This window comes from Cupressus sempervirens, chromosome 11 (assembly GCF_028749045.1).
Source record: "Cupressus sempervirens isolate cs-2001-9-10 chromosome 11, ASM2874904v1, whole genome shotgun sequence".
Classification (NCBI taxonomy): domain Eukaryota; kingdom Viridiplantae; phylum Streptophyta; class Pinopsida; order Cupressales; family Cupressaceae; genus Cupressus; species Cupressus sempervirens.
In genome coordinates this window covers 247,300,073-247,327,229 of record NC_143128.1, presented here as the reverse complement: position 1 = coordinate 247,327,229, position 27,157 = coordinate 247,300,073, and the positions used below count along the sequence as shown (strand labels likewise).

At 34.9% G+C, this 27,157-nt stretch overlaps 1 protein-coding gene across 1 annotated transcript; it reads right to left on the bottom strand.

Moving 5' to 3' along the window:
- Positions 1-11,093: 11,093 nt before the first annotated feature.
- LOC149529073 (uncharacterized) lies at positions 11,094-13,792 on the bottom strand. The gene has a single exon (XM_089809833.1). It carries the CDS (start codon positions 13,790-13,792, stop codon positions 11,135-11,137), a length of 2,658 nt encoding a protein of 885 aa, XP_089665959.1. The 3' UTR covers positions 11,094-11,134.
- Positions 13,793-27,157: the final 13,365 nt, after the last annotated feature.

Genomic DNA, 27,157 nt, shown 5'->3' with positions numbered 1-27,157 from the left:
TGGAAAGTTGGAGAGTAAAACCCAAAATCCCCTTCATGAGGATTTACTGTTTTGTTCGTTGTGGGAGCTACGGGTGTGGGATCGTCGCAAGGTTGGGCTCGTTGGATCCAGCTTGGGGAAACCTTGGATTGCCACAATTTTCAGCTACTTTTGCGAGATATTTATTTTATGGTTTAGATTCTCGTTTTGCCCTTTTTGCTGTGAGGTAGGGCTTTCCCATTTTATTGTTTCTGCTCCGTTTCAGCTTCTATTTTTGGTAGCCGTTTGTTTGGAGGCTGAGAACTAGTGTTCCCCTCCGTTTCTGTATGTTAGTTCTACCCGGTTGGGTAGGTATGAACATTTCCCTATTTTTTGGGATGAGGGTTTGGGATTTTATGCCGTTATGCTGGCCATTTTCGCATACGGTCTCTGATTTCAGTTATTCTTGAATTTTTGGGGTTTTTGAACCCAAAGGCCAAATGGGTTTTAATTTTGAAGTTTTCCAAATTTTTGGGGTTTTTACCTCATTTTGCGTGCCGCCCTATTTTCTCGAGTTTTCTTGGCACAATGTGGGTCGTGGACCTTGATGATCCGTTTGGATATCAGTCAGACCACTTTTGCACTTTTATGTTGCATTGGGATGCATGTTGCATCTGTACTCTCGCCGTTGTGTTCGGTTGAGTGATTTTATACTTGTTATGGGTTTTGTTGGACCTTTGCTTTTGTTTCGTGAATGCTAGGATTCATGTAGAATCCATACTCTCAGATTGAGGCCGGTTGAGTGAGTTCACGATGTTTGGTCTTGTTACAGCATTGGGATTCGTGTAGAATCTATACTCTTGGATTGAGGCTGGTTGAGTGATTTGATGATGTATGATTTTATTGGCTTTGGGATTCGTGTAGAATCCGTCCTTCCCATGTTGCTTTCAGTTGGGTGTTTTCTTTGCATTGTGTTCTCATTCCTGTCCTTGTGTTATGATCTTCGTGATGGTGGTGCGCCACACACAAGTACGTACGCGTACATTTGTTGGGTGACTTGCGAGGCCCGATCTTCTGTGGATTTGCCGGAAGTTATGATCATTGGGGTTGGGATGGGAGTATGCATGCCCACGGGCACTTGTCATAGGATGAGCATGGGTAGGGTAGGGTAGCATATGGAGGGGGCTTCTATCCTATAACCTGGTGACTACTTCCCAGTTGGCAGAGGAAGTTTTATATAAGTGATAATTAAATTAAAACTTTGGGTGGTAATAAATACAAGATAATTAAAATGTGTGGGTTGTGCGCCTTCCATCGTGAAGAGTAGCTGCCCTAGGTTGTGCGCCTTCTGTTGAGAAGAGTAGCTGCCTATACTAGCTTGGGCTTGTCGATGCCAAGCGACTCTCCATGATGTCAGTCCCTACATAGCAGCCTTTTGAGTGTCTGACCAAGACCTGTACTCCTTGCATTGTCTTAGGTTCTTGGTTCAGCCATCATACTGTCTGGCGTGAGTGTTAGCGTTGGATGTTGTGCTTTATGTGTGTTTGTGGTTGGATCATTATCTCCATCAGCACGGCGGGTGTGGACCTACGGGTGCCACGTGGTTGGGAGGCATAGCTACCTTCACCACTGCTAGGGATCGGTGTACAGAGATGATCTTTTGTCCTAGTGCGACCGTTGCTAGATGTCTTCACTTGGTACTTCGGGTTTCGGAGTATGCTTCCTTGTGATTTATGCTTTCGTTGGGATGCTTGTATATCATGTTTAGATGATGTTAGTTTATTTGATGCATTCCCTTATCATGATGGTTAGCATATGATTAGATGATGTTATTTTCTTTAGTAGTATATCTGTTGCTTACTGCTGTTTAGCATGTGATAGGTGATGTTATCTACTGTAGGATTATCTTATGCATTATCACTAGCATGTTAGATTTTCTTATGCTGTTATTGTTGCATATTTTTGGTAGTGACATCCCTATTACGGTAGTACCGACGATCTGGTCGGTGGCTTGGGATGTTACTTTTTTTAATTCTAAAAGTGTGTGCACACTCTTTAAAATCATTTGAGATAGGTTTTAGACCTCTCAGAGATAAGTTATGGATTCTAGGAAATTTCAGGGCTTCAAAAATCCAGACTTAGCCAATTTTCAGGGCTTCAGGATTTCAGGCTTAGCCAAATTTTGGGATCCTGCATTTTACCTCAGCTTGGTGTTTTGTTGATGAGTGGTCATTTCTTAAGCCCTCATCATGTACGTTGTCATTGTTGGCTTTGTTTGTGTGTGTCAGTTTGGTAGTGGCGTTTGAAGATTCGTTGGTTGTCGGGATTGTGTTGAAGTCTTTCGTTGCGATATTTGTGATCCCTGTATGATGTTGTCATGTGCATTCATACTTGTAAAAAAAAAATATCTTGGCTTGATTTGAATCCTTGTTTCCAAGGATCTCCGGGTGAGGCATTACATCATCAGTAACTAGCCCATCATCCATACTATCTCCAACATGACTACCAAATGTGCATAAGTATCCACATGATGTGCAAAATGTGACCACGATGCATAGAAGTCTCCTCCTCAACTAATGGATTGGCACAATGAATGAGGGTTTGTGTCAAAGCATTGATAGTCCCTAGAGTGCTGGTCTCTACATGTTCCTTCACAAATGAAGGAATAATCACATGCTTACCTTGTGGCTTGACAACAAGCATCCTAACTAGATTAGGGTCATGACGTGCCCCTAACCTCTCAAATAATGAACCCCTACATCTACCTTGAGATTTTAATATATCAAAATAATTGAAGATCTCTCCAAGGAAAAATTCACAATATAGTTTGTTTAAGAAATACATTGGAACCTCGTGATTATTGCAGGTAGGGGCATCAAATACCATCCACCATCTATCCCAAAAGTTATTATTAATATCATCATGTATGCACCAATGGATTGGGAATCTTTTAGTTGTATGTTTAACAATGTCTTGTTCTCCAAGCTTTTTAAACAATGTACAAATGCTACCTTTTTCTATTTCTTTTTGTCTTACATCTTTAAAGGATAATTTGTTTGCATAATATCTTATTTGTTCATCCCTCTTAACATGCCAAATATCTAACAGACCACTAACAGAAGCTACATGGGTCATAATGGACTCAAGGGAGGATGCCAATTGTGCTCTCATAGGATTGATTTTTTCAAAATCTTTCAACCTACCAATGAGTGCTTCTAATTCATTTTTCCCTCTTTCTATTTCATTCATTATGTTTTCTTTGGTGCTAGGAGGAGGTATTTTAATTGGTGGAGGTTGCATAATTTCTTGCTCTTCTTGTGGAGGGTTTTCATTTTCATCTTGTGGTAGGTTTTGATTTAGATCTTGTGGAAGGTTTTCATTTTGATTTTGTTGATCCGGCTAGGGATTTGGTGTTTCATTATTCACATTTCCTGATAAGAAACCAATTGCATTCTAAATAAATAAACAAATTTAAAGCAAAACTGAAAAAACCTACAAAACAATGTAAAAACTTACAAAATAAAATGCAAAAACTAGAGTAGAAAACATACTACGTGATCCTGATCTTGATCTTCGACGATGAGGACACATTTTGAGGAGGTGGGTGAGAAAATTCTTGAAGTATTGCAAACCACATGCACGTTGTTGAGGAGAAAGAATGCAACAACAATATCAAATGAAATGGGCCATGGGTTTGCAACCCATATATAAAAAGTTGGGATTTTAAAGAGTGTGCACACACTTTTAGAATTTAAAAAAATCATTTTGTGTGTCATTTTTTTGGCACCACAACTTGGTGCACTTATCCCAATAGAAAGACCAGATCAATTCTCCACAAATATATTAAATATTTGAAATGAATCAAAGAGATCAGACTTATACTTCAAAAAGTACACCCATGTGCATCTAGAGAAGTCATCTATGAAGGTAAGTATCAACTCCAATGGTGCCTTAGCACATGTGGATCTACCTATCAGAAATGGATCTTTGTGATGTTTTCCAAGTGCAAACCCTTGACAAACACCATCAGTACAAGAGATTTGAGGTATCCCAATCACTAGCACCTGTGTACTCATCTGTTGTAGATATCTATAGTTGAAATGGCCAAAATGCTCATGCCAAAGCTTGCTCACTTTGTCTGCATGAGCAATAATAGAAACACCTATAGAATTAGAGCTCTCAAAGCCATCAAACTTATATAAGTGAGACTGAAGATCAACACTCCTAGTAGCAATAACCAAGTTAGGATCATGGAGGTCTTGAATAACTACATCATCTGGTGAGAACTCAATTGTCATTCTAGAGCTAGAATGACAAATCTGAAAGATAGACAAGAGGTACATAGAAATGGCTAGAACCAATAGAGCATCCTATAGTGAACCAACCTCTAAAGAGATAGCTTGGACTGCTCTCTATTCGATCAATCACAAAAGACTTCAAAAGTGGGCATGGTAAATTTGGGACCCAAGGGATCCATAGTGGAATAGAAAGTAGAAGAGAAAATGTGAAATTTTTCTCGAAGCTTTGATAGAATTAGATAGATGCATTCCTTATCTATCCTTCTCTTTCCTACATCTCTGTAACAAATTTCTCTGTTGTTTGGACCTCATAAGAAAGTCCTCAATAGAGGGGAAGGCATCTAGTAAAAGAGAAGTAAGCTCTGCCTCAATCTAAAGTGCTTTGAACTCGTTGATGGTGCCAAACATGTCATTGAACTTGCCCCACATTTCTTGAGAAGTGGAACACTCATCAAGATGAAACTATAAGTTGTCTAAAACACTCAAAGAAATTAGATCCATGGCTTCATCCATATTATTCCTATGTTGCAAAGTCTAATATTGACTATGAAATACTAGCTACACTATATCTAAACAAGACTATAAACCCTTTGAATGAAGAAATCATTGCATATAAGATTTCCATGTGTGATGGTTGTGTGGGTTTAGAAGTACTAGACAAGGAGAGGTCTCAACCATTGTTTTAAGAAAGTATTTTGAAGTATTTTGATATGTTGCTATTATAATAGAAAATAATGAAACCCTCCCCCCCAACAATGCAAAAAACTAGACCCCAACTTGTAGAAGGAATGTGTATACAAGAATAGAGAAAAAAGACTTTAGTTGTGTATCACAAATACCTAGTATAAAATACTAGTAAAATGATAGATAATCTAGAAAGTGCTCGAGAAGAGCTTTTTGGCACTTCTTTCAGATAAAAAAATGGAGCTATAATGAGAAAGTTACACCCCCCAAAAGATAGAAGACATCATTTGACTTCGAGGCAAAAAATAGGTAACAAAATGGAAAAAAATCCAAAAAACACCTGCACCATCATCTTAGTCTTTGAATTAGCTTTTTGGCACTTCTTTCAAATCAAAAAAATCACCAAGTGGGACTCAAGTGACGTGGCCAGTGGTAGTGGCTTGCGGGCGACATGCTAGTGGCATGCAGGATGAGTAGAGGCCGAGTAGCATGCACAAGTAGTGGTGGTAGTGTGGTAGTGGAGTAGTAGCGGCTCGGTGATGGCATGAGGGCAGAGACTGCTATAGCTAAGTCTGACCACAACTAGTTTCGATAATCGCTATGGTAAATCTTAAACCACCAACAATAAAAAATACCACTTATATATATTTTTTGCATTTTTTTTGTCTCAATTTGCCTGTAGAGGTTGTACGACCCTATTATGCAAGAATTATTTGCCTCCCCAGTCAATGTTGTCCAAAATTAACAAATTTTGTATGAAAATGGGGGTTTTGATGCCTTCTAAATCCAACCATGAGGTCTGTTTGGCCTCAAAGTGCTCTAAAAATTAGAGACCCCCCTATTTTTATAGGAAATACCTAAAAAATGCCATATATGTTCTGTCAAACCTTCATTCTTCCTTTTCTCCAAATATTGAACAAGCTATAGCAAATCAAACTCTAATACCATGAAGGATTTGAGCAATACAAATCCACAAAACCCAAAGAACACCTAGATGCAAGAATCTATTGTAGAGAAGGAAAACCAAAGAAGAGGAAAATGTTTTGCTTTGAAAATATGCAAATTATATTATCAGACTGAAAGAATGAGAGATACTTATAAAAGATCAATCCTTATAAAAAGAGATCGAAAAACCTAAGGGAAATCCTAAGAGGTAAATGATATTTAATAATTACTAATTAATTATTAAATGGAAATTCAAAGTGCATAAAGTGAAATCTTAAGAAGAGAGTAAACGTAATTTAATAAATGAAATGAAATTAAGACTCTACTCTAACACTCATATCAAGCATAGCATTGATTTTCTTGATACAATATCAAAGAATTTGGCTTACATGAATCTAGAAAGACATAAACTTGGTGCCAAATAGAAGGAAATCTCTATTAGAGAACATTCATGCATCCCTTCTATTGTTGATGGAGATGGAAGGGTTAAATAACATAATGACTGGAAACAAGAATTCAAAATGTTCCCACATGTGGTGATAACAAAGTATAAAGGTGAAAAGACCTTCTAGATAGACACATTTCATAGATTGCTTAAAAAGATGATTTCCTTGGAAAATAATTTTTTCAAATTCATTAGTGAAGTTAAAATAGCCCAGGTTAAGAGATGGAATGATTTATAAACCTTTTCTCCTATAGTTTCTACTTTCAGAAGGCCAACTCATGCACATATATCTAAGTGGATTGAAGTCTACATAAAGTTACCAGAGGAGGCCAAGGATGTTGTTGTAGGAGAAGAAGATGATGAGGCCTAATGATTTTATGCTTTATGTTTGTTTTTACATCATTAGTTAATTAGTTATAATTATTTAAAGGTCTGAAGGTTGTTTGCACCTTTTTGAAGAGGTACCAAGACCTATATTTATAGCATTTTTAAAAAAGGAAAGAAGGGATATGATATCAATACTCCAAAATTTGGAGGATGTATTAAACACTTTTATCTTTGTGTGTTTACTTGATGGCTCTTGAATCTGAACTCCTCTATAATTATATTTCCTAATAAAGAAATAGAAATAGTGACAGTTCCTTTAAATCTTTTGTGCTCTTGGTGTATTAAATGTCTCACATTCTTCATTATTTATCTTGGATTAATATTGTTGTATTGATGAAAGAAGATATTGCATGAATTGTCTACATTGTCTCCTTAAGTTGGGGTTAATTCATCTAGGTTTAGGATTACAATTATCTCTTCTTTTGTTCGGTAGTTGTTGGGGTGCACACTATCTCTAAGGGTTAAAATAATGAGATTATGTTGGAATTGACTCTATGTGCCCAAAGGATCAAGTACTGGTCATTCCACATTTCTTGTAAGTGTATATACATGGATCAAGGTTAGTGAGGTTCATTCCATTTGTATTACATAGATCATCTTATAACACTTTTACCCATTTCAAAACCCATTTTGATTTCTCCTTGAGAACTATTGTCAAACTCAAGAGTGTCACTAAATATGCAATTACAATCATTATTCACCATCAAGGTACAACCACCTAGGTCTTGTAGAGCCTAAAGTGTGGAGGTTGAACAAAGTAAAGTTTTAGCCTTCTTTGTTGACCAAAACTATGTTGAGTTTCCTAGCATCAGGATATGCAAGCCTATAGGAAGTCAACCAACAATTTTGTGCAACAACAGATAGACAAAGTGCATAGGGAGAAGAATTTTTTGCCACCATGAAAGAGGTTCATAACAAGGTAAAAGCCACCTTGGAAACAAATTTTGGTAAATACAAGTCCAAAGAGATCAAAAGATTTGAGATGCATAGTTCAAGGTAGGAGACCTAGTTATGGCTTATCTCAAGAAAGAGAGGTTACCTATGTGGCAGTCTACCAAGTTGCTCATGAAAAAGATAGGACCTTGTAGGGTTGTTCATAACTTTGTCCCTAATGCCTATGAAATTGAATTGCATCCTAATTTGGGAATCTCCCCTCTTTCCAATGTGTCAAACTTATTTTTGTACAAGACCCCTACTGTTAAGGAAGTAGATAGACATGTGGTAGAGGTTGGAATAAATGAAGATTAGGTGAATGATCTTCCACCAAGTCAGTTCTTGTAGCTAGAATATATCTTGGACTCTAAGTTAGTCAAGAGAACTAGATAGGGAGAATATAGAGAATGCTTGATCAAAAGGCCAGGTTTTCTAGAATTGGATGCTACTTGGATGTCAGAGCATGATATCATCAAACATGGCACCACTCTTCAACACCTTGCAACTCAAGGGAGTTGAGTTCTTCTAGCTAGGGAAGCATGGTGTAGTAGCACCTAGAGATGATCTAGGAGTATCCTAGGATGTTTTCTAGGTTTTTTCTATAATTTTCAATAAAGACTTTAATCCCTTGTAATGTACGAACTAGATGTAAGCCAACTAAGTCCTTAAGACCTAATGGAAGGCCTAAGGCTTAGTGGTCAGACATTCCCAAAGTTGAGGGAATATGGTTTTTTTTGTAGTTTATAGGCATTTTTGGGTCTATAGACTAGTAGGCATTTGGGTTACTTAATGTTACAAATGCAAAATAGTGCAAAATTGCAAGAAAAAAGTACAAAGTTGCACTCAAAAGTTTCTTAGCTCCAGTATTAACAACTTTTGAATTTTAGTTCCAATATGTGTAAGGTGGTTAGATTGGTTGTAGTCATTCATGAGGACTTGAAATGTCTCCATGAATGTTGGGAAAGTTGTTGTTGAAGTTGGGGAATGAAAAAAAAAATGTTCTTGCAATTTTGTGAGTAATTTTCATTGTTTTCCTCTTTGTTTTGATGTTGTACAAACAAGTATGGATTAGGAATACCTTGAAATAATAATAGTAGTATAAGCTTGTGTTTTTCCTTGCATTTTTACTTTATTTGAAGACTTGAAGTAATATTGGTTGACAGATCCATTAGGCTTAAGTCATACTAGTCTTGTAACCCGCGCTACCTAGGGTTTTGGAGGAAAAATGCCTATAGTTTGACATTCCACAATGGGAAATTCAAATGCCCTTGTGGAATTTTTTAGTGGAAAGTGTACTAATAGATTTTGGTGGTTTTGGAGTTGCAAGTGTAGGATTCCTGTTTTTGAGATGATGCCTTAGGCTTGGCATCTATATGTGACAAGCCTAGTTAGGGAAGAAAAAAATATGGTTTGGAGCCTTGGTGATTGGTGGGAATGTTTGATTGGTATATTGAGAGTCTAATGGGATGTACAAACCATGTAGGCCATGTGATTAACTTGAGAAATTTGACTAGTGAAGCTTTTATAGAAAATGCCCTGCAATAGGACTAATTGGTAGAATTAGCCCTAGTTTGGTTGAGGGGTATAGATGCAAAAACGAGATCCAAATGGCCTTGAATTTCTTGAATAATCCAAAAGGGTATATGAATACATGAATTGTTTAGGGTTTATTTAGGATTTTGTGGAGAAAAACCTAAAATAGTCACTAAACATGCCTAATTCTAGAAGGTTTCCTATTAGGCCACATTGTGGATAATTGCTTGTGGGTTTTCAAGAGTGTGATCAAAGGGTCTTACTGCATAAGTTGTGAAGAAATTAAGTTTGTATGGAAGAAGCAGATAAATAGAGAATTGAAATTTCTTAGAGAAAAAATTCAAAATGTGGAAGCTTAAATTTGAAGCCTTGTCTGTGCAAAAAGACCTTGCAGACATTCAATGATAAGTTGCATAAATTGGACAAGAAGGTGGTGGAAACCTTAATTCTTTCCCTTTCCCTCTCAAGTAATGCATTTTTCAATGTTGAATTAGAATGATAATGAATAGTCATTGGAATTCTTTATTTGATATGTATGAAGATAATATTGATACACCAACTCTTTCTATTAGAGGATCTACCAAAGATATTTGGGTACTTAATTGAAGACCATTAGTCTCACACAACTTCATGCAAGATGCATTGCAAAAACCTTCAAAGTGGTATTTATGGTAAAGTTTATCGCAGGATAGGTAAAGTTTATCGCAGGATATGCACAAAATGGGTACGTTAAAAGGGCTATAGAAACCATTAATCAAACACTACTGTTGGATATAACGCCAGATTTCAGAACCTTTACCAGCCTGTTTAGACAGAGGAGCTTTAAAGCGGAGTACAGATATAGATCAATTCATAGTCAAAAGCAGATTTTCTTCATTGTTGTGGTGATTGCAAAATATGGAAATATCCACATGGTACGTGAACTGTTTGACAAAATGTTTAAGAAAGATGTCATCTCATGGAAAACCAGGGTTACAGAATACGCACAAAATGGATTTTGCAATGATGCTCTCGAAATTCTTTGAACAACTGAAGCAATCTGGAACATACTCAGTATCAATTCATAACCAAAAGCAAAGTCTAAGCAAAATTTCTTCAATGTTGTAGTGAAGTCTATCTTTGTATCTTTTAATTATGTAGAAAAGCTTCATGTATTGATAATGCTATCGTACTCAAATAAAAAAGAACATTTTATTTTCTCGCCAGTGCAGTTAAATTAGTAGATCATGCAAAATCTATTGTCTGTGTATAATATTTGTCATCTGTAATTTGCAGTAAATTAGATCATTCTGTTGTGCCCTTTTTCAGCATATCATACATAGCATTAAAAATGACTTTTTTATGGAAGGATAAAATTCAATCTGTGTGTTTAATATTTATCTATTATGATATTTCAATGTTTAAATAATTACTTATCAAATATATTAGTTATATATTAGAAATTTGAATGGCTGTAAAAAGCTGTCTAAAAATTTCTAGATATTTTTGGTAAAAATGAAAGATAATAGAATTAAAAATCAATGGTATATGATTTGAGAAACATCTCAACTTATTGAATAAAAAAAAAATTTTTACTGTTCATAATCTAAAAGAATTAATGTTTTACTTATTATATACATCTCAATGTTTGTTTTACACTAGATTATTGTGATAAGTATTTCAAAAATATTTTCTCTTCCACATTTCTAAATAAAACAGTTACTTAAAAAAATTAAATCTTTCTTTCATTCACTTCATTACAATATATGAGCTACTTAGTTCATATAGCTCCTTGCAAAAATCATATGCAATGAACTAAAGAATTATAAATAATTTTTAAAATATATTATTCGATTATAAGGGAAGCCACAAATAGAATAATGTCTTCAATAAGGCAAAAGTACCATAAACCCATCGGGCACACAAATAGATTTTTGTATGCAAACTTATAGATCAGTTACATTTCAATGAATCATAGTGTTAAATTTTTCATCCATGGAAACAAAAACTTTAGGATTGTATCAATTGTATTGAAGTAGTTCCTTCTCCAACTCATTTTTATTAGGATCAATGATACTATTCCTCCAAAAGCTACTCCATATGACAATCCCAATGCTACTGCATACCATGGAAATTTAGGACTTTTTTTTCCTTTGCTCATTGAAATTGGAGGAGGTGCAAGCATTGTTGGCCAGGAGCAATTTTTTGGCAGAGGACACCCCCATAAGTTAGGATTCCCTGAAAAAGAGGATTCTCCAAATGTGAGTATATGTTGTCCTTGTGGTATATGTCCTGAAAGGTTGTTGTTTGATAAATTCAAGGCACCCAAAAAGCTTAGAGCTTCAAGCCCTATGGGAACTTGTCCTGAAAAACAATTTCTTGAAAGGTCTAGTGACTCCAATTGTCTAATTTCTCCCAAACTAATTGGAATGTTTCCATTAAAATTGTTCATTGAAAGGTTTAGAAACCTCAATCCCTTCAAGTTCCCAAAGTCAGAAGGTACTTGTCCCTCCAATTCATTGTCTGAGAGATCTATGGATGTGAGAGTGGAAAGGATATATGGAGAGTGCTCAAGTCTGCTCTTTGAAGTCATATCCAATCCATCTTGATATATATTACCATAATAGAAATTGGATAACACAAAACCATCTTGACTTTCAATCGCCATTGCTTGCAATGATACAACAGTGTGTGGAATCGGTCTTGAGATTTGATTGGAAGAAAGAAGCAAGATTTGAAGATTCATTAGCTGACCTATTTGTAAAGGAATATTGCTAGTAAAATTGTTCTTGTTCATCACCAATACTCTTAGATTTGAAAGATTTGTAAGTGATGCGGGTATTTCACCTCCAAGAAAGTTGTTTCCAATATCAAGAACCTGGAGATTTGAGCATTTTACTATTGAGGGTGGAAATGATCCAATCAGATAATTACTGTGGGCAACTAATGAGTATAAGTCACTTAGCTTACTAAACTCATGCGGCAAGCTTCCTTCTAAGCTATTATTACCCAAGTTTAGCACAGCCAAAGAAGAGCAATTGGACAAGCTTTTAGGGATCTCTCCTCTTATTTTGTTGTTTGCAAGATTTAGCCATTGGAGGTCAAATATGTTGCCTAAGCTTGGAGGAATATTGCCAGTGAACGAATTGTCATTGAGCAGCAATATTTGCACATAAGAAGACCACATTGATGGGATGTGCCCAGTCAATCTATTTCTAGACACATCTAGTTGTACTAGATTTGGTAAAATTGAAATATTTGGGAATAATCTTCCTTCTAGACGATTCATTGAAAGACTTATATAATACAACTGAGGGCTGGTTTCCCATAGCCATGAGGGAATTGCACCCACAAGGCTTGTGTTACTTAATTGTAACTGTTGAAGTGCAAATTGTGTTGAAATCCAAAGTGGAAATTCAGTGCCAATCATGCATGACACGATATATAACCAAGATAATTGAAATGATGGAATCCAGGTAGCACTAATATTTAGAACACAATCAGATAAATACAAGACATCTAGGCTTCTGAGCTTGTGAAAGAAAGTTTCTGAGATGATGTAGTGATGATTTAGTGACATGGATAGGGTGAGTAAAGAAGGTGGAAGTGAAGAAGAGACGGTTTCATTGAAATGATTGTCACTTGCATCCAAGCGAGTGAGGGAGGAAAGCCGAGAAAATGAAGAGGGAACGGTCCCACTTAGTTGGTTATTACTAATGGACAACTCTCTGAGTAAAGAGAGATTACCAAGGGAATTTGGGATGTCACCGCTTAGTTGATTGTCATTTAGGTAGAGAATAGTTAGAATGGTAAGATTGCCGAGGCGTGATGGTATGCTTCCCTTCAACTTGTTTTTGGAAAGATCAAGGAATGTAAGGCGGGCGAGTAAACAAAGGGAAGTGGGAATCATCCCACCAAGGCCATTTCCAGATAAAATTAGAGATTGGGTATAAGAGAGATTTCCGAGGCATGCTGGTATGCTTCCGTTCAAGTGATTGTCGGAAAGATCAAGCTCTGTAAGGCGGTTGAGCAAACAAAGGGAAGTGGGAATCATCCCACTAATGTGATTTCCAGATAAAATTAGAGATTGCATAAAAGAGAGATTTCCGAGGCATGATGGTATGCTTCCATTCAAGTGATTGTCAGAAAGAGAAAGGAATGTGAGGTGATTGAGCAAGCAAAGGGAAGGGGGAATCATCCCAGTCAAGCTATTTCCATATAAAAATAGAGATTGCATAAAAGAGAGGTTTCCCAAACAGGGAGGAATATTAATGGTAGTACCTGATTCTCCTCCAAATATATAGAGTGACGTGAGAAAAGTAAGTTGGCAGAGGCTCTCAGATATCCCACCTCGGAATTGAGACGATGGAATGATTTCCACAGAGACAACGTGGTTGGTGTGATTGTCGCAGGAGATGCCAGTCCAGTCGGTGCAACAGTCTGTTCCATTCACCCACGAAGTCAGATAGCCAAAAGAGTCATTGAACGCATGAGCTTTGAAGCGGAGAAGGGCTTGGGATTCATGGGATGGACATCTGTTAATGGAGGTTAGTGGCAGGGAAAGAGAAGGAGGGAAGACGAAGAGAAGAAAGACTGAAATGATGAGTACAAACGAAGGGGAAACAACCATTCTACTTGGGATGTAAATGCAGTTTGGATGTGTGTTGTTGAGGCATGAAATGATGGTCTTAAAAAGGCGATGACAGTCAACAGGTCAATGTTTTTTTTAAGCCTGAGAAATGACTTGAATATTATTCTTAATTCCTTTCAAGGATGTCTTTCCCTCCGGTCAAATTAGCATGGTTCTGAACGACTCAACTCTCCTTGCCAATATTAGTGCTATTTTATAATATAAATTAGTTCATCATCAAATTTCTATGTGTGTGTTAATGGGCCCTTGGTCTACTGGTGAAGTTGAATGGCTCACAAAGACCCCACCAGGGATCAAGTCTTGCTGAGTGCAAGGCCCATAGACATCATAAGGGATGAGGCCGGGATTGTGAACCCTCCATCAAAAAAATAAAAAATAAAAATCTCTATGCGCCAATTTATACTTCTTTTATAAAATTGTAATTAAAATTAAAATTTACTTCTTCTTTTATAAAATTGTAATTAAAATTAAACTATCAAAGTTTAATATATTTACAAAGTCTTGATTATCAATCAATTATAATTTATGAATATTATTTAAATTATTAATAGAAAATGACTATTCATCAAAAAAATTATGATTATAACATTATTTTATTTAAATAATAATATATTTTGAAGTACTTTTGTTTTATTAGTTTAATTATTGGTAAGATTCATTCATAACAACAATTTAGTAGTTGTATTAGTAACTCATATACATTCAATTATAATTTTCATGAACATGAAAGTTGAATATCCATATTTTGAAATTATACATATGCAATGATATAACATATTATGAATAATTTATAAATAATTGTACTTTAGATAATAATATTGTAAATTTTAAAAAACAAACTTTATGAGACTAACATAACTTAATAAATAATTTTTAAATAGTGATTCTTTTATTATTTTATTTGGATAATAATGTGTTTCGAAAAATTTTCTTAGATTTTTATTATATTTATTAGTAACATTTGAAATAAGATGTAAGATCTATAAACAACACAGTAGTTTCCTTTTAATTTGCTACTTAGTCAATATTCAAGATATTATAAATATAAAAATTTCACTCAATAAAAAAATTAAATATATATTTTCAACATATATTTAATATGTATACAAAATGATGTCTCCAAACATTAAGAAACAAGCATAGTCAATTCAATAATGCTTAAATAAGTATAGTCAATTAAATAATGCTTAAATACAAGACTTTGGTCAACAATAAAATAAAACATATTTTACTATAATTTCAAAATGTTAATGTAGATGAATAACTTTATTTGAGAAAAATTGTTTTGGATGGAAATTCTTTTCTAAGTCACGTTAAAAAGATGGTTCCAAAGCTTGTTTCAAGGTTTTCAATATGACGCTATTCTTTTATTTAAATTAACGGGTCAAATCTCTCATTTCAATCAATTTTTTAGAAAAATCGTTATTTTATTTATTATTATTTATTATTTATTTATTTCTATATATATTAAATAAAATGATTTCTAAATAATATTTTAATATATTAATTATAAATTAAAATTAATATTAGATTTGTAAAATATTTATCTAACATATATTTAATTTGGATAATATTTAATATTTAATTATTTTATATTAAAGAATCATCTATAATTATTTTTAAATGAGATTAAATAATACATAGAAATTGTAAATAAGATTGTATAATAAATTTAATTAATACATTAAAAAAATTGAATATAATTTTTAAACTATCAATATCTAACATATTTACAAATTGGTGTCTTTAATTAATAAAAGACATAATTCTATGGACAATTTTTATTGTATGTTATTTGAAGAATGATAATGTATTTTGAACTGATGTCTTATGTTGTTGAACAATTAACTCAAATTGTAGGCTCAATTTCATTTTTTGAAATAATAAGTAATTTATATATAACATTTTTGTTCAAAAATCATGATGGTAAGAGGAGATAATGTCATCCACCAAGGTTGAAATCCCCTAAGGTGCATTTGGACCAAGTTCAACACTTTGGTAAATTTGATAAACAAATCCCTTCGAGGTGGTTGCTTATTGTAATGTGCTATATACAAATAGAAATGCATATCTATGTATGGTGAGATATTTCCATACAATAAAATTGAACATAAAATTGAATGTACACATTTTGAAATTATAAATATGTAATGATTTACAAAGTTTGTCTTGAATGTTTGTAAATTGGAAACAAGTATTATGAAACTAATATAATATATTCTGAATAATTTATAAATAGTGATTGTCCTTTAGATAATAATATTGTAAATTTTGAATGATTCTTCATGGATTGTTACAAATAACAAGTGCCACGTAGTGGCAAAAGTGGCTTGTATTTGCCAAAAGTTATAATAATTGAAGATTAAAAATTTTATAGTTAGAAAGCGATGATTTGTGATGATAATATATTATAGTATTTAATCAATATTTAATTAATATTTCATATGAATGTAATGTTATTATTATAATGATAAATAATTAATATGTTTTTTTTGTTAGTTCATCCTCAAATATTTGTAGAGTAGTAAGATTCAAAATATACGAACTAATCAAATTTGTAAAATAAATTGATACAAAAAGGATTAATACAAAGAGCATTTTGTGTAATGTCTATGTTGGCAATTGCAACTAATCATCTGGTTCAAGAGATCCATTCGAGATACCTTGCAACTACTCTTTGTATTAATCCTCTTGATTAACATTAATCATCTAGTTCAAGAGATCAACTTTTCACTCTCTGGAATGGATCTTCTGAAGATTAATACAAAGAAAATTTTGTGTTACCGATCTTCTTAAATTAACTTAATCATCTAGATTAACATTTTGAAACAATAAGCCAATATATTTTATTTATTCTACAAAAAAGCTTATATTTAAATGACCATACTTATTTAAGCATTATTTAAATTATTGTACTTATTTCTTAGTGTTTGGAGACAATATTTTGTATACATATTATATATATGTTGAAAATATATATTCAATTTTTTTGTGCATGAAATTTTCATATCTATTGTATTTAGAGATGATTATATAATATTGACTAACAATTCAAAAGGACAACTACTAAGTTGTTCATAGATCTTATATCTTACTTCAAATCTCACTAATAATTGTAATAATCTAAGAAGAATGGTCCAAAATTTATTATTACTCAAATAAAATAATCAAAATTACTATTGAAAAACTATTTATTGAGTTATATTATTCTCATGAAATTTATTTTCTAATTTACAAACATTAAAGACAACACTTTGCAAATGTAATATATAAATTTATAATTATTCTTAATTTTGAATTAATAATCCAGAAACATAAGACAATAGCTAAGTTGTTTAAGATGTTATACATCATGTCAAATTCCATTAATATTTATGATAAGCTATAAAGAATGGTTCAAAATAAAATATTGTTGTCTAAAAGATAAACACTATTTATTATTCGTAATGCTATAAGTATTTTAATGTTTATTTTCAATTTACAAACATTTAAGACAAACTTTGTAAATCATAAAATATGTCTAGTTTCAAAATATTTATATTCAATTTCTATTGTCAATGAAAGACATTCATAAGAAATTATGAATAGTATATAAATCCTTTGTAGGCTTAAAAAAATGAAAGAGCATTGACCTATTAACTAACCCTCTCGAATGGACCTCTTGAACTAGATGATTAATATTAATCAAGAGGATTAATACAAAGAGTAGTTGCAGGGTATCTGATTTCCCAAATTTTGCCCCCATTTTTATGTGTTTATAACTTTGAGAATGGATTGAACAAAGTTAATTTTATTTGAATAAAATTTGGATAAATTGTATATTACTTGATTTTTGATTTTAATTCAATGAATTAACTAAATGCTTCTATGAAGTGAGAGGGTTATTGATATATGGAAGGGATATTATAAGTATGGGATTTAGGGTTTAACAATTAATACATTTAATTGCAAGCCAATTAAATAGATTTATTTCATTGATATGAATCTATTGCAACAATGGATTAAGGCACTAGTTGAGGTTTGGGAATCAAGCAAGATATTCATAGTTTGCATCAAATCATTCATTTTAAAAGAAAAATCAATTCAAAATTTTTATGGAAATGAAGTCCAATGAAGATCAATCACTTATTTGCAAGAGCTTAATAGGTTTTAGTTGGCTGATGTAAGCCTATTATCAATTGCAATTTCAAGGAGTCTTAATGACCAAATCTGCTATTATGGATTTTGTGGTGTGATAATTCTTAGAAATGATTAATATCCCTATATTAACCCACCTTGGTTAGCAGAACCTAAAGTGTAGAAGGCATCATTGCCTTGTTAGTTGGTCTAGATCCAAGTATTGTGTCTCATTCATGGCAAGTAGCTAGACCTTAGGTTTCATATTCTTTGTTGTCCTCTGGTACTATTAAATTAGAACTCCAAAAAAATGGTGACTCTTCTAGGGAGTAATAGTGGATAATTTTCAATCTATCATAGTATTTGTCAGTTCCTTGTCTTATTGGTGATGGAGAAATGTTATATGCCCAAGTATTTCTTTTATGAGTATTGTTTGGTGAAGTTAGCCCTATGCACTTGGTGATAGATGAATTAATATTTTGAGATTTTGGTTCTTTCAAAATCATATTCCCATAGATAGTGGGTGGCAACTCAAAGCTTAAAAATCTAGTGTCAAAGTTTAATTTGAAGAAATGGATAGAAGAAAGAATACTTAGGCATATATTAGGAAGAATCTTGAAGTAGATCTTCAAGGAGAACTCCCTCTTAGAGGATGGAAGGGTTGGTCAACAAAGAAGACTGAACAACCAAGAGAATTAGATCCTCTGGAAAAAGTTATTACTAGTAGACAGTCTCATCATTCTGTCAGTGAAAATGAATCTTCCTACAAAAGTTCTAAGTCTATTAGTGAGATTTCTAATGACAATTTTTATAATACCCAGAAGTCATAGGTAAGGAGAAGGTAAGATTCCAAGACCCAATAAATGTGGAACAAGGGAGAAACAATAATTTGTTTCTTACCCATCAAGACCCTATCCTTTCAAATCATTGTCATAAGGAGTCAGCACAAGTATACCATGTAGATACATACATGACTTCTAGTTCTAAAGAGATTAGACCAGATCCAAATGACTTGAGCATGTTGAGAATACAATTTTATGAGAAATTGACAATAAAAAAAAATCTTCAAAAGGAAAGGGAAGAAGAAATAAGGAAAGTGATATTTCTAGGAAAGAGAAAATTTACTCAAAAGCATTGCTCCTCTAAAAAGGAAAAATGAAAAAGTTGTTTCTCCTTCGAAACCAGTGATTTTAGATGATGTTGCTAACCTAAGAAAGGAGCAAGAACATTTGTCGAATAGCAAAGAATTTGAAAAGGAAGGCCCTATTTTTAGGTAGGTTCAAAGTTATAAGACCATACCCATTGAGGACTCTAAGGATAGAAATACCAAATCCACTATTGGGTATGTGCAAGATCATGGTGAACCAAATTGTGGCCTTAAGTGCTAGTGAAAAACTAACAAATTAGGGTTATGTCAACTTGACACATAATTTTAAAGTGGTTATGGACTATACATCAAAAATTTGTAAGAAAATAATCTGTAAGAAATTGAATGTAGTTTCTAAACTACTAGACCTTATCTAGAGAAAAAAATAATTGATTGGTTAGAAGTTTGGATTTTAATGCAATACTACAAAAATAAAAGGTAGGTGTATGTCTGACTACCTTAATCAAAATCAAATGATAATATTTTTTTAATATAATTATAGATATAAAAACTAGACTCATGCCCGGATGTGACACATATTTTTGGGTATTTTTATTCCAAATAAATAATTAAATATGAATTTTCTACTAAAACTTAAAAAAAAAAAAAAAAAACTCCCATGTCTGACCACCTTAACTAATAGAAAATTTTACCAATTTTTTTTTTCTTATACTAGGTGAAGCATAGAATGTGATGCAACTTTTGAATTTAAAAAATGTTATATCGTTTGAAAGTTATAGCTATTTTTCAATTAGTATGTCAATCAACACTTTATAATAATCTTCATTGAAAATTAACTTATAAATACTTATCGAACTCAAAATTTGACAGCAATTATATCGATGGAATCTGGAGAGTGATATAAAAAAATCCTTTTCGTTTCATTCAATTTTGATGAAAATAACATTATCAAAAGGCTACCCAAAGTTTGTGTGTCAGTGAAACCCTTCTCAAACAAGTTTTTTGGGTTGAATGAATAGGCTTGGTAAATACCAAGCCTAATCAGATATCCAATTATGTCCAGAAATTTTCTAAACCAATTTGGAGGGAAATTTGAGAGGGGAGATTTTTTTCAATTTTAAATTTGGCAGGAGGGAAATTTGAGAGGAAATAAATTTAAGAGGGAAACTTTAGACTGTTTTAGAGGGAAATTTATTTCGGGAAAGTGTGGACATTGATATTATTATTATTATCTATTATTATTATTATATATTATTATAATTATAATTATAATTATATTATAGTAATATGTATCATTGTTATTATTAAATATAATATAATTATAAATATAATTATAATTATTATAACTGAATATAATATAGTAATATATATGATATATATTATTATTATTTTATATATATAGTAATATTATATGACTAAATTATTATATATAATAATATATATGGTTATTATTATTATTATTAAATCTATAATCTAGTAACATATATGATTATTATTGTTATATAATCTAATAATATATTATTATTATATTAAAATATACAATATTCTATAATTATTAAATATAATATTCTCATAAAATGCATCATTTCGATATATGTCCTAGGACCCCTAGGGACATATGTTGTCATAGAATGGGTCGAAAAGGGTCATAGGTCCCTTCGACCCATATAAACGAGTCTAATATGTCCCTAGGGGTCCTAGGACCCCTAGGGACATATGTCATCATGGAATGCATCGAAAGGAGTCATAGGTCATCCTATGACCCCTTTCGACCCATATAAATGAGTCTAATATGTCCCTAGGGGTCCTAAGACCCGTAGGGACATATGTTGTCATCAAATGTGTCGAAAGGGGTCATAGGTCATCTTGTGACCCCCTTCAACACATATAAATGACTCTAATATGTCTCTAGGGGTCCTGGGACCCCTAGGGACATATGTCATCATGGAATGCATTAAACAGGATCATAGGTCATCCTGTGACCCCCTTCGACCCATATAAATGACTCTAATATGTTCCTAGGGGTCGTGAGACCACTAGGGACATATGTCATCATGGAATGCATCGAAAGGGGTCATAGGTCATCTTGTGACCCCCTTCGACCCATATAAATGATTCTAATATGTCCCTAGGGGTCCTGAGACCCCTAGGGATATATGTCATCATGGAATGCATTGAAACGGGTCATAAGTCATCCCATGACCCCCTTTGACCCATATAAATGATTCCAATATGTTCCTAGGGGTCCCGGGACCCCTAGGGACATATGTCATCATAGAATGCATCGAAAGGGGTCATAGGTCATCCTGTGAACCCCTTCGAAACATAAAAATGATTCTAATATGTCCCTAGGGGTCCTAGGAACCCTAGGGACATATGTAGTTATGGAATGCATCGAAAGGGGTCATAGGTTATCTTGTGACCCCTTTCGACCCATATAAATGATTTTAATATGTCCCTAGTGGTCCTGGGACCACTAGGGACATATGTCATCACAGAATGCATCGAAAGGGGTCATAGGTCATCTTGTGACCCCCTTCGACCCATATAAATGATTCCAATATGTCCCTAGGGGTCTTGGGACCACTAGGGACATATGTCATCATGGAATGCATCCTTTGACCCATATAAATGATTCTAATATGTCCCTAGGGGTCCTAGGACCACTAGGGACATATGTCATCATGGAATGTGTTAAAAGGAGTCATAGGTCATCCTGTGACCCCCTTCAACCCATATAAACGATTCTAATATGTCCCTAGGACTCCTGGGACCACTAAGGACATATGTTGTCATGGAATGCATTGAAATGGGTCATAGATCATCCTGTGACCCCCTTCGACCCATATAAATGAATCTAATATGTCCCTAGGGGTCTTGGGACCCCTAGGGATATATGTCATTATGGAATGCGTTCTGAGACCATCCTGTTACCCCCTTCGACCCATATAAATGACTCTAATATGTGGATAGGGGTTTTGGGACTCCTAGGGACATATGTTGTCATGAAATGCGTCAAAAAGGGTCATAGGTCATCCTTTGACACCCTTTGACTCGTATAAACGACTCTAATATGTCTCTAGGGGTCTTGGGAACCATAGGGACATGTTGTCATGGAATGTGTCGAAAGGGGTCATAGGTCATCCTGTGACCCACATTGACCCATATAAATGACTCTAATATGTCCCTAGGGGTCCTGGGACCCCTAGGGACATATGTCATAATGGATTGCATCGAAAGGGGTCATAGATCATCCTATGACCCCCTTCGACCCATATAAATGACTCTAATATGTCCCAATGGGTCGTGGGACCCCTAGGGACATATGTTGTCATCGAATGCATCGAAAGGGGTCATAGGTCATCCTGTGATGCCCTTCGCCCATATAAACAACTCTAATATGTCCCCTTAGGGACATATGTCATCATGGAATGCGTCGAAAGGGGTCATAGGTCATCTTGTGACCCCCTCTGATCCATATAAATGACTCTAATATGTCCCAAGGGGTCTTGGGACCCCTAGGGACATATTTCATCATGAAATGCATTAAAAGGGGTCATAGGTCATCCTATGACCCCCTCCGACTCATATAAACAACTCTAATATGTCCCTAGGGGTCCTGGGACTCCTAGGGACATATATCATCATGGAATGCGTTGAATGACCTATGACCCCCTCTGACTCGTATAAATGACTGCAATATGTCCTTGGGGGTCCTAGGATCCCTAGGGACATATGTCATCATGGAATGCATCGAAAGCGGTCATAGGTCATCTTGCGACCCCCTCTGACTCATATAAAGGACTCTAATATGTCCCTAGGGGTTCGAGGAACCCTAGGGGCATATGTTGTCATAGAATGCGTCGAAAGGGGTCATAGGTCATCTTGTGACCCCCTTCAACCAATATAAATGACTCTAATATTTCCCTAGGGGTCCTAGGACCCCTAGGGGCATATGTCATCATAGAATACGTCGAAAGGGGTCATAGGGCATCCTGTGACCCCCTCCGACCCATATAAATGACTCTAATATGTTCCTTGGGGCATATGTCGTCATGAAATGTGTTGAAAGGGGTCATAGGTCATCCTGTGACCCCCTCTGTCCCATATAAACAACTCTAATATGTCCCTAGGGGTCCTAGGACCACTAGAGGCATATGTCATCATGGAATGCATCAAAATGAGTCATAGGTCATCCTATGACCCCCTGCGACTCATATAAATGACTCTAATATGTCCCTAGGGGGCATATGTTGTCATAGAATGTGTCAAAAAGGGTCATAGGTCATCCTGTGACCCCCTCTGACCCATATAAATGACTCTAATATGTCTGACCCCTAGGGGCATATGTCATCATGAAATGCGTCAAAAGGTGTCATAGGTCATCCTGTGACCCCTTTTGACCCATATAAATGATTCTAATATGTCCAAAGGTGTCCTAGGACCCTTGGGGCCATATATCATCATGGAATGCATCAAAAGGGGTCAGAGGTCATCCTGTGACCCCCTCTGACCCATATAAATGACTCTAATATGTCCCAAGGGATCCTAGAACCCCTGGGGGCATATGTCATCATGAAATGCATCGAAACAGATCATAAGTGATCTAGTGACCCCCTCTGACCCATATAAATGACTCTAATATATCCCTAGGGGTCCTAGGACCCTAGGGGCATATGTCATCATGGAATGCATCGAAAGGGGTCATAGGTCATCTTGTGATCCCCTTCGACCCATATAAACAACTCTAATATGTTCGTAGGGGTCCTAGGACCCCTAGGGGCATATGTCGTCATGGAATACATCAAAAGGGGTCATAGGTCATCCTGTGACCACCTACGATCCATATAAATGACTCTAATATGTCCCTAGGGGTCCTAGGACCCCTAGGGGCATATGTCGTTATGGAATTCATTGAAAGGGGTCAAAGGTCATCCTGTGACCCCCTTCGACCCATATAAATGACTCTAATATGTCCCTAGGGGTCCTAGGACCCCTAGGGGCATATGTCATCATGGAATGCATTGAAAGGGGTCAGAGGTCATCTTGTGATCCCCTCTGACTGATATAAATGACTCTAATATGTCCCTAGCAATCCTAGGACCCCTAAGGGCATATGTCATCATTGAATGCATCGAAAGGGTTCATAGGTCATCCTGTGACCCTCTCTGACCCATATAAATTTCTCTAATATGTCCCTTTAATATGTCATCATGGAATGGATCGCAAGGGATCATAGTTCATCCTGTGACCCCCTCCGACCCATATAAATGATTCTAATATGTCCCTAGGGGTCTTAGGACCCATAGGGGCATATGTCATCATGAAATGCATCGTAAGGGGTCAGAGGTCATCCTGTGACCCCCTCCGACCCATATAAATGACTCTAATATGTCCCTAGGGGTCTTAGGACCCCTAGGGGCATATGTCATCATGTAATGCATTGAAAGGGGTCGCATGTCATCCTGTGACCCCCTCCTACCCATATAAATGACTCTAATATGTCACTAGGGGTCATAGGACCCCTAGGGGCATATGGCATCATGGAATGCATCGAAAGGTGTCATAGGTCATCCTGTGACCCTCTCTGACCCATATAAACAAATTTAATATGTCCTTAGGGGTCCTAGGATCCCTAGGGGCATATGACATCATGGAATGCGTTGAAAGGGGTCATAGGTCATCCTATGACCCCCTCTGATCCATATAAACAACTCTAATATGTCCCTAGGGGTCCTAGGACCCCTAGGGGCATATGACATCATGGAATGCGTCGAAAGGGGTCATAGGTCATCCTGTAACCCCCTTCGACCCATATAAACAACTCAAATATGTCCCTAAGGGTCCTAGGACCCCTAGGGGCATATGGCATCATGGAATGCGTCGAAAGGGTTCATAGGTCATCTTGTGACCCCCTCCAACCCATATAAATGACTCTAATATGTCCCTAGGGGTCCTAGGACCCCTAGGTGCATATGGTGTCATGGAATGCATTGAAAGGGGTCATAGGTCATCCTGTGACCCCCTCCGACCCATATAAATGACTCTAATATGTCTCTATGGGTCCTAGGAGCCCTATGTGCATATGACATCATGTAATGAATCAAAAGGTGTCATAGGTCATCCTATGACCCCCTCCGATCCATATAGATGACTCTAATATGTCCCTAGGGGTCCTAGGACCCCTAGGTGCATATGGCATCATGGAATGTGTCGAAAGGGGTCATAGGTCATCCTGTGACCCCCTCTGACCCATTTAAATGACTCTAATATGTCCCTAGGGCTCTTAGGATCCCTAGGGACATATGGCATCATGGAATGCGTCAAAAGGTGTCATAGGTCATCTTGTGACCCCCTCTGACCCATATAAACGACTCTAATATGTCCTTAGGGGTCCTAGGACCCCTAGGGACATATGGCATCATGAAATGTATTGAAAGGGGTCATAGGTCATCCTGTGACCCCCTCTGACCCATATAAATGACCTTAATATGTCCCTAGGGGTCCTAGGACCCCTAGGGACATATGGCATCATGGAATGTGTAGAAAGTGGTCATAGGTCGTCCTGTGACCCCCTTTGACCCATTTAAATGATTCTAATATCTAGGACCCCTAGGGACATATGTCATCATGGAATGCATCGAAAGGGGTCATAGGTCATCCTATGAGCCGCTTCGACCCATATAAACGAGTCTAAAATGTCCCTAGGGATCCTAGGACCCCTAGGGATATATGTCGTCATAATATAGTAAAAATAATAATAATATAGTATAATAATCATATATATATATATATTATATTTATAGATTATAATAATAATAACATAATATATTATTATATATTAATAACATAGGTCATAATAATAATAATATATTATAGATTATAATTTATAGATGATGATAATAATAATATATATTAATAACATATATATAATATATTACGTTATTATATTTAATAAAAATACAGTAAAAGTAATAATAATATAATATAATAATATATATTATATTTATAGATAATAATAATAATAATAACATAATATATTATTATATATTAATAGATTATATATTATATCTTTATGTTACTTTATTATATATATTATATATTATATAATATTATGTTATTATATAATAAATAGATTATAGATTATATATTATATCTTTACATATTTCAGAACTCAAATTAGTCATATAACTCACAAATTAGTTTTTCCCTCCAATTTTTTTGAGGCCAATATCGGATATCCGATTTGATATAGGATATCTAATATGAAATCAGATATTCGATATCAGATCAGATATCCAATATTACTAGCATGATTTCCCAAATATTCCCTGTCTCTGCAAGATCGACAACATCACTTTTTGGGGGTCTTTTTCATGAGTCTTAAAAAAAGTCATGGTTTGGGGCCCAACCAATTGAAAAAAGTTTCATAATATAACCCTAGGTGTCTGATATAGCCATATGAATAGGGAGCAGCAGTCATCGAAAGGCTAAATGCAAAAGGAAGGTATCCAATGAAGACATTGCGGCATATAGGGAAAGGGACAAAATGGAACACCGAAGGAAAAAACAAGGTATGTTAAATGTCAGTCAAGTAGACGATGAATTAGTCGAAGTGAAATCATAGAGTCAAATAATGAATATGTGCAGTTGGGGAATGAAAATGTACCAATTGAAAACGATAATGTCGTAATTGAAAATTTAGAGAATGAAAATTTCGAGGATGAAATGCTACCAGGTCATAATGTAAATTGTATAATTGACCATGCCGAACATGACAATGCATAGGAACCTAATGCACAAGAACCTTACATATCTCCTAATTATAATCATCGTGAAGGTTCTAGAACACCAAAATGGATAATTGAAATTGATGAAATGATTATTACCAGTTTGGAAGGGAAAAAATCAAGAAGAACCATTCATTTATGGGCTTCAAGACTATATAAGATATTTTTTGGCAACAAGACAGTGGTGGAGCAATGTCAGCTTTTCATGCACTTATTAAAGATACGAAAGATGAGACCTATGCTTTCCAAATTGAAGATTCGTGTCAATAAAAAGTTGGAAAGAAATGCAATTATTGTGAAGAATCTTTTCAGTTCTCTCAATAAAATTGG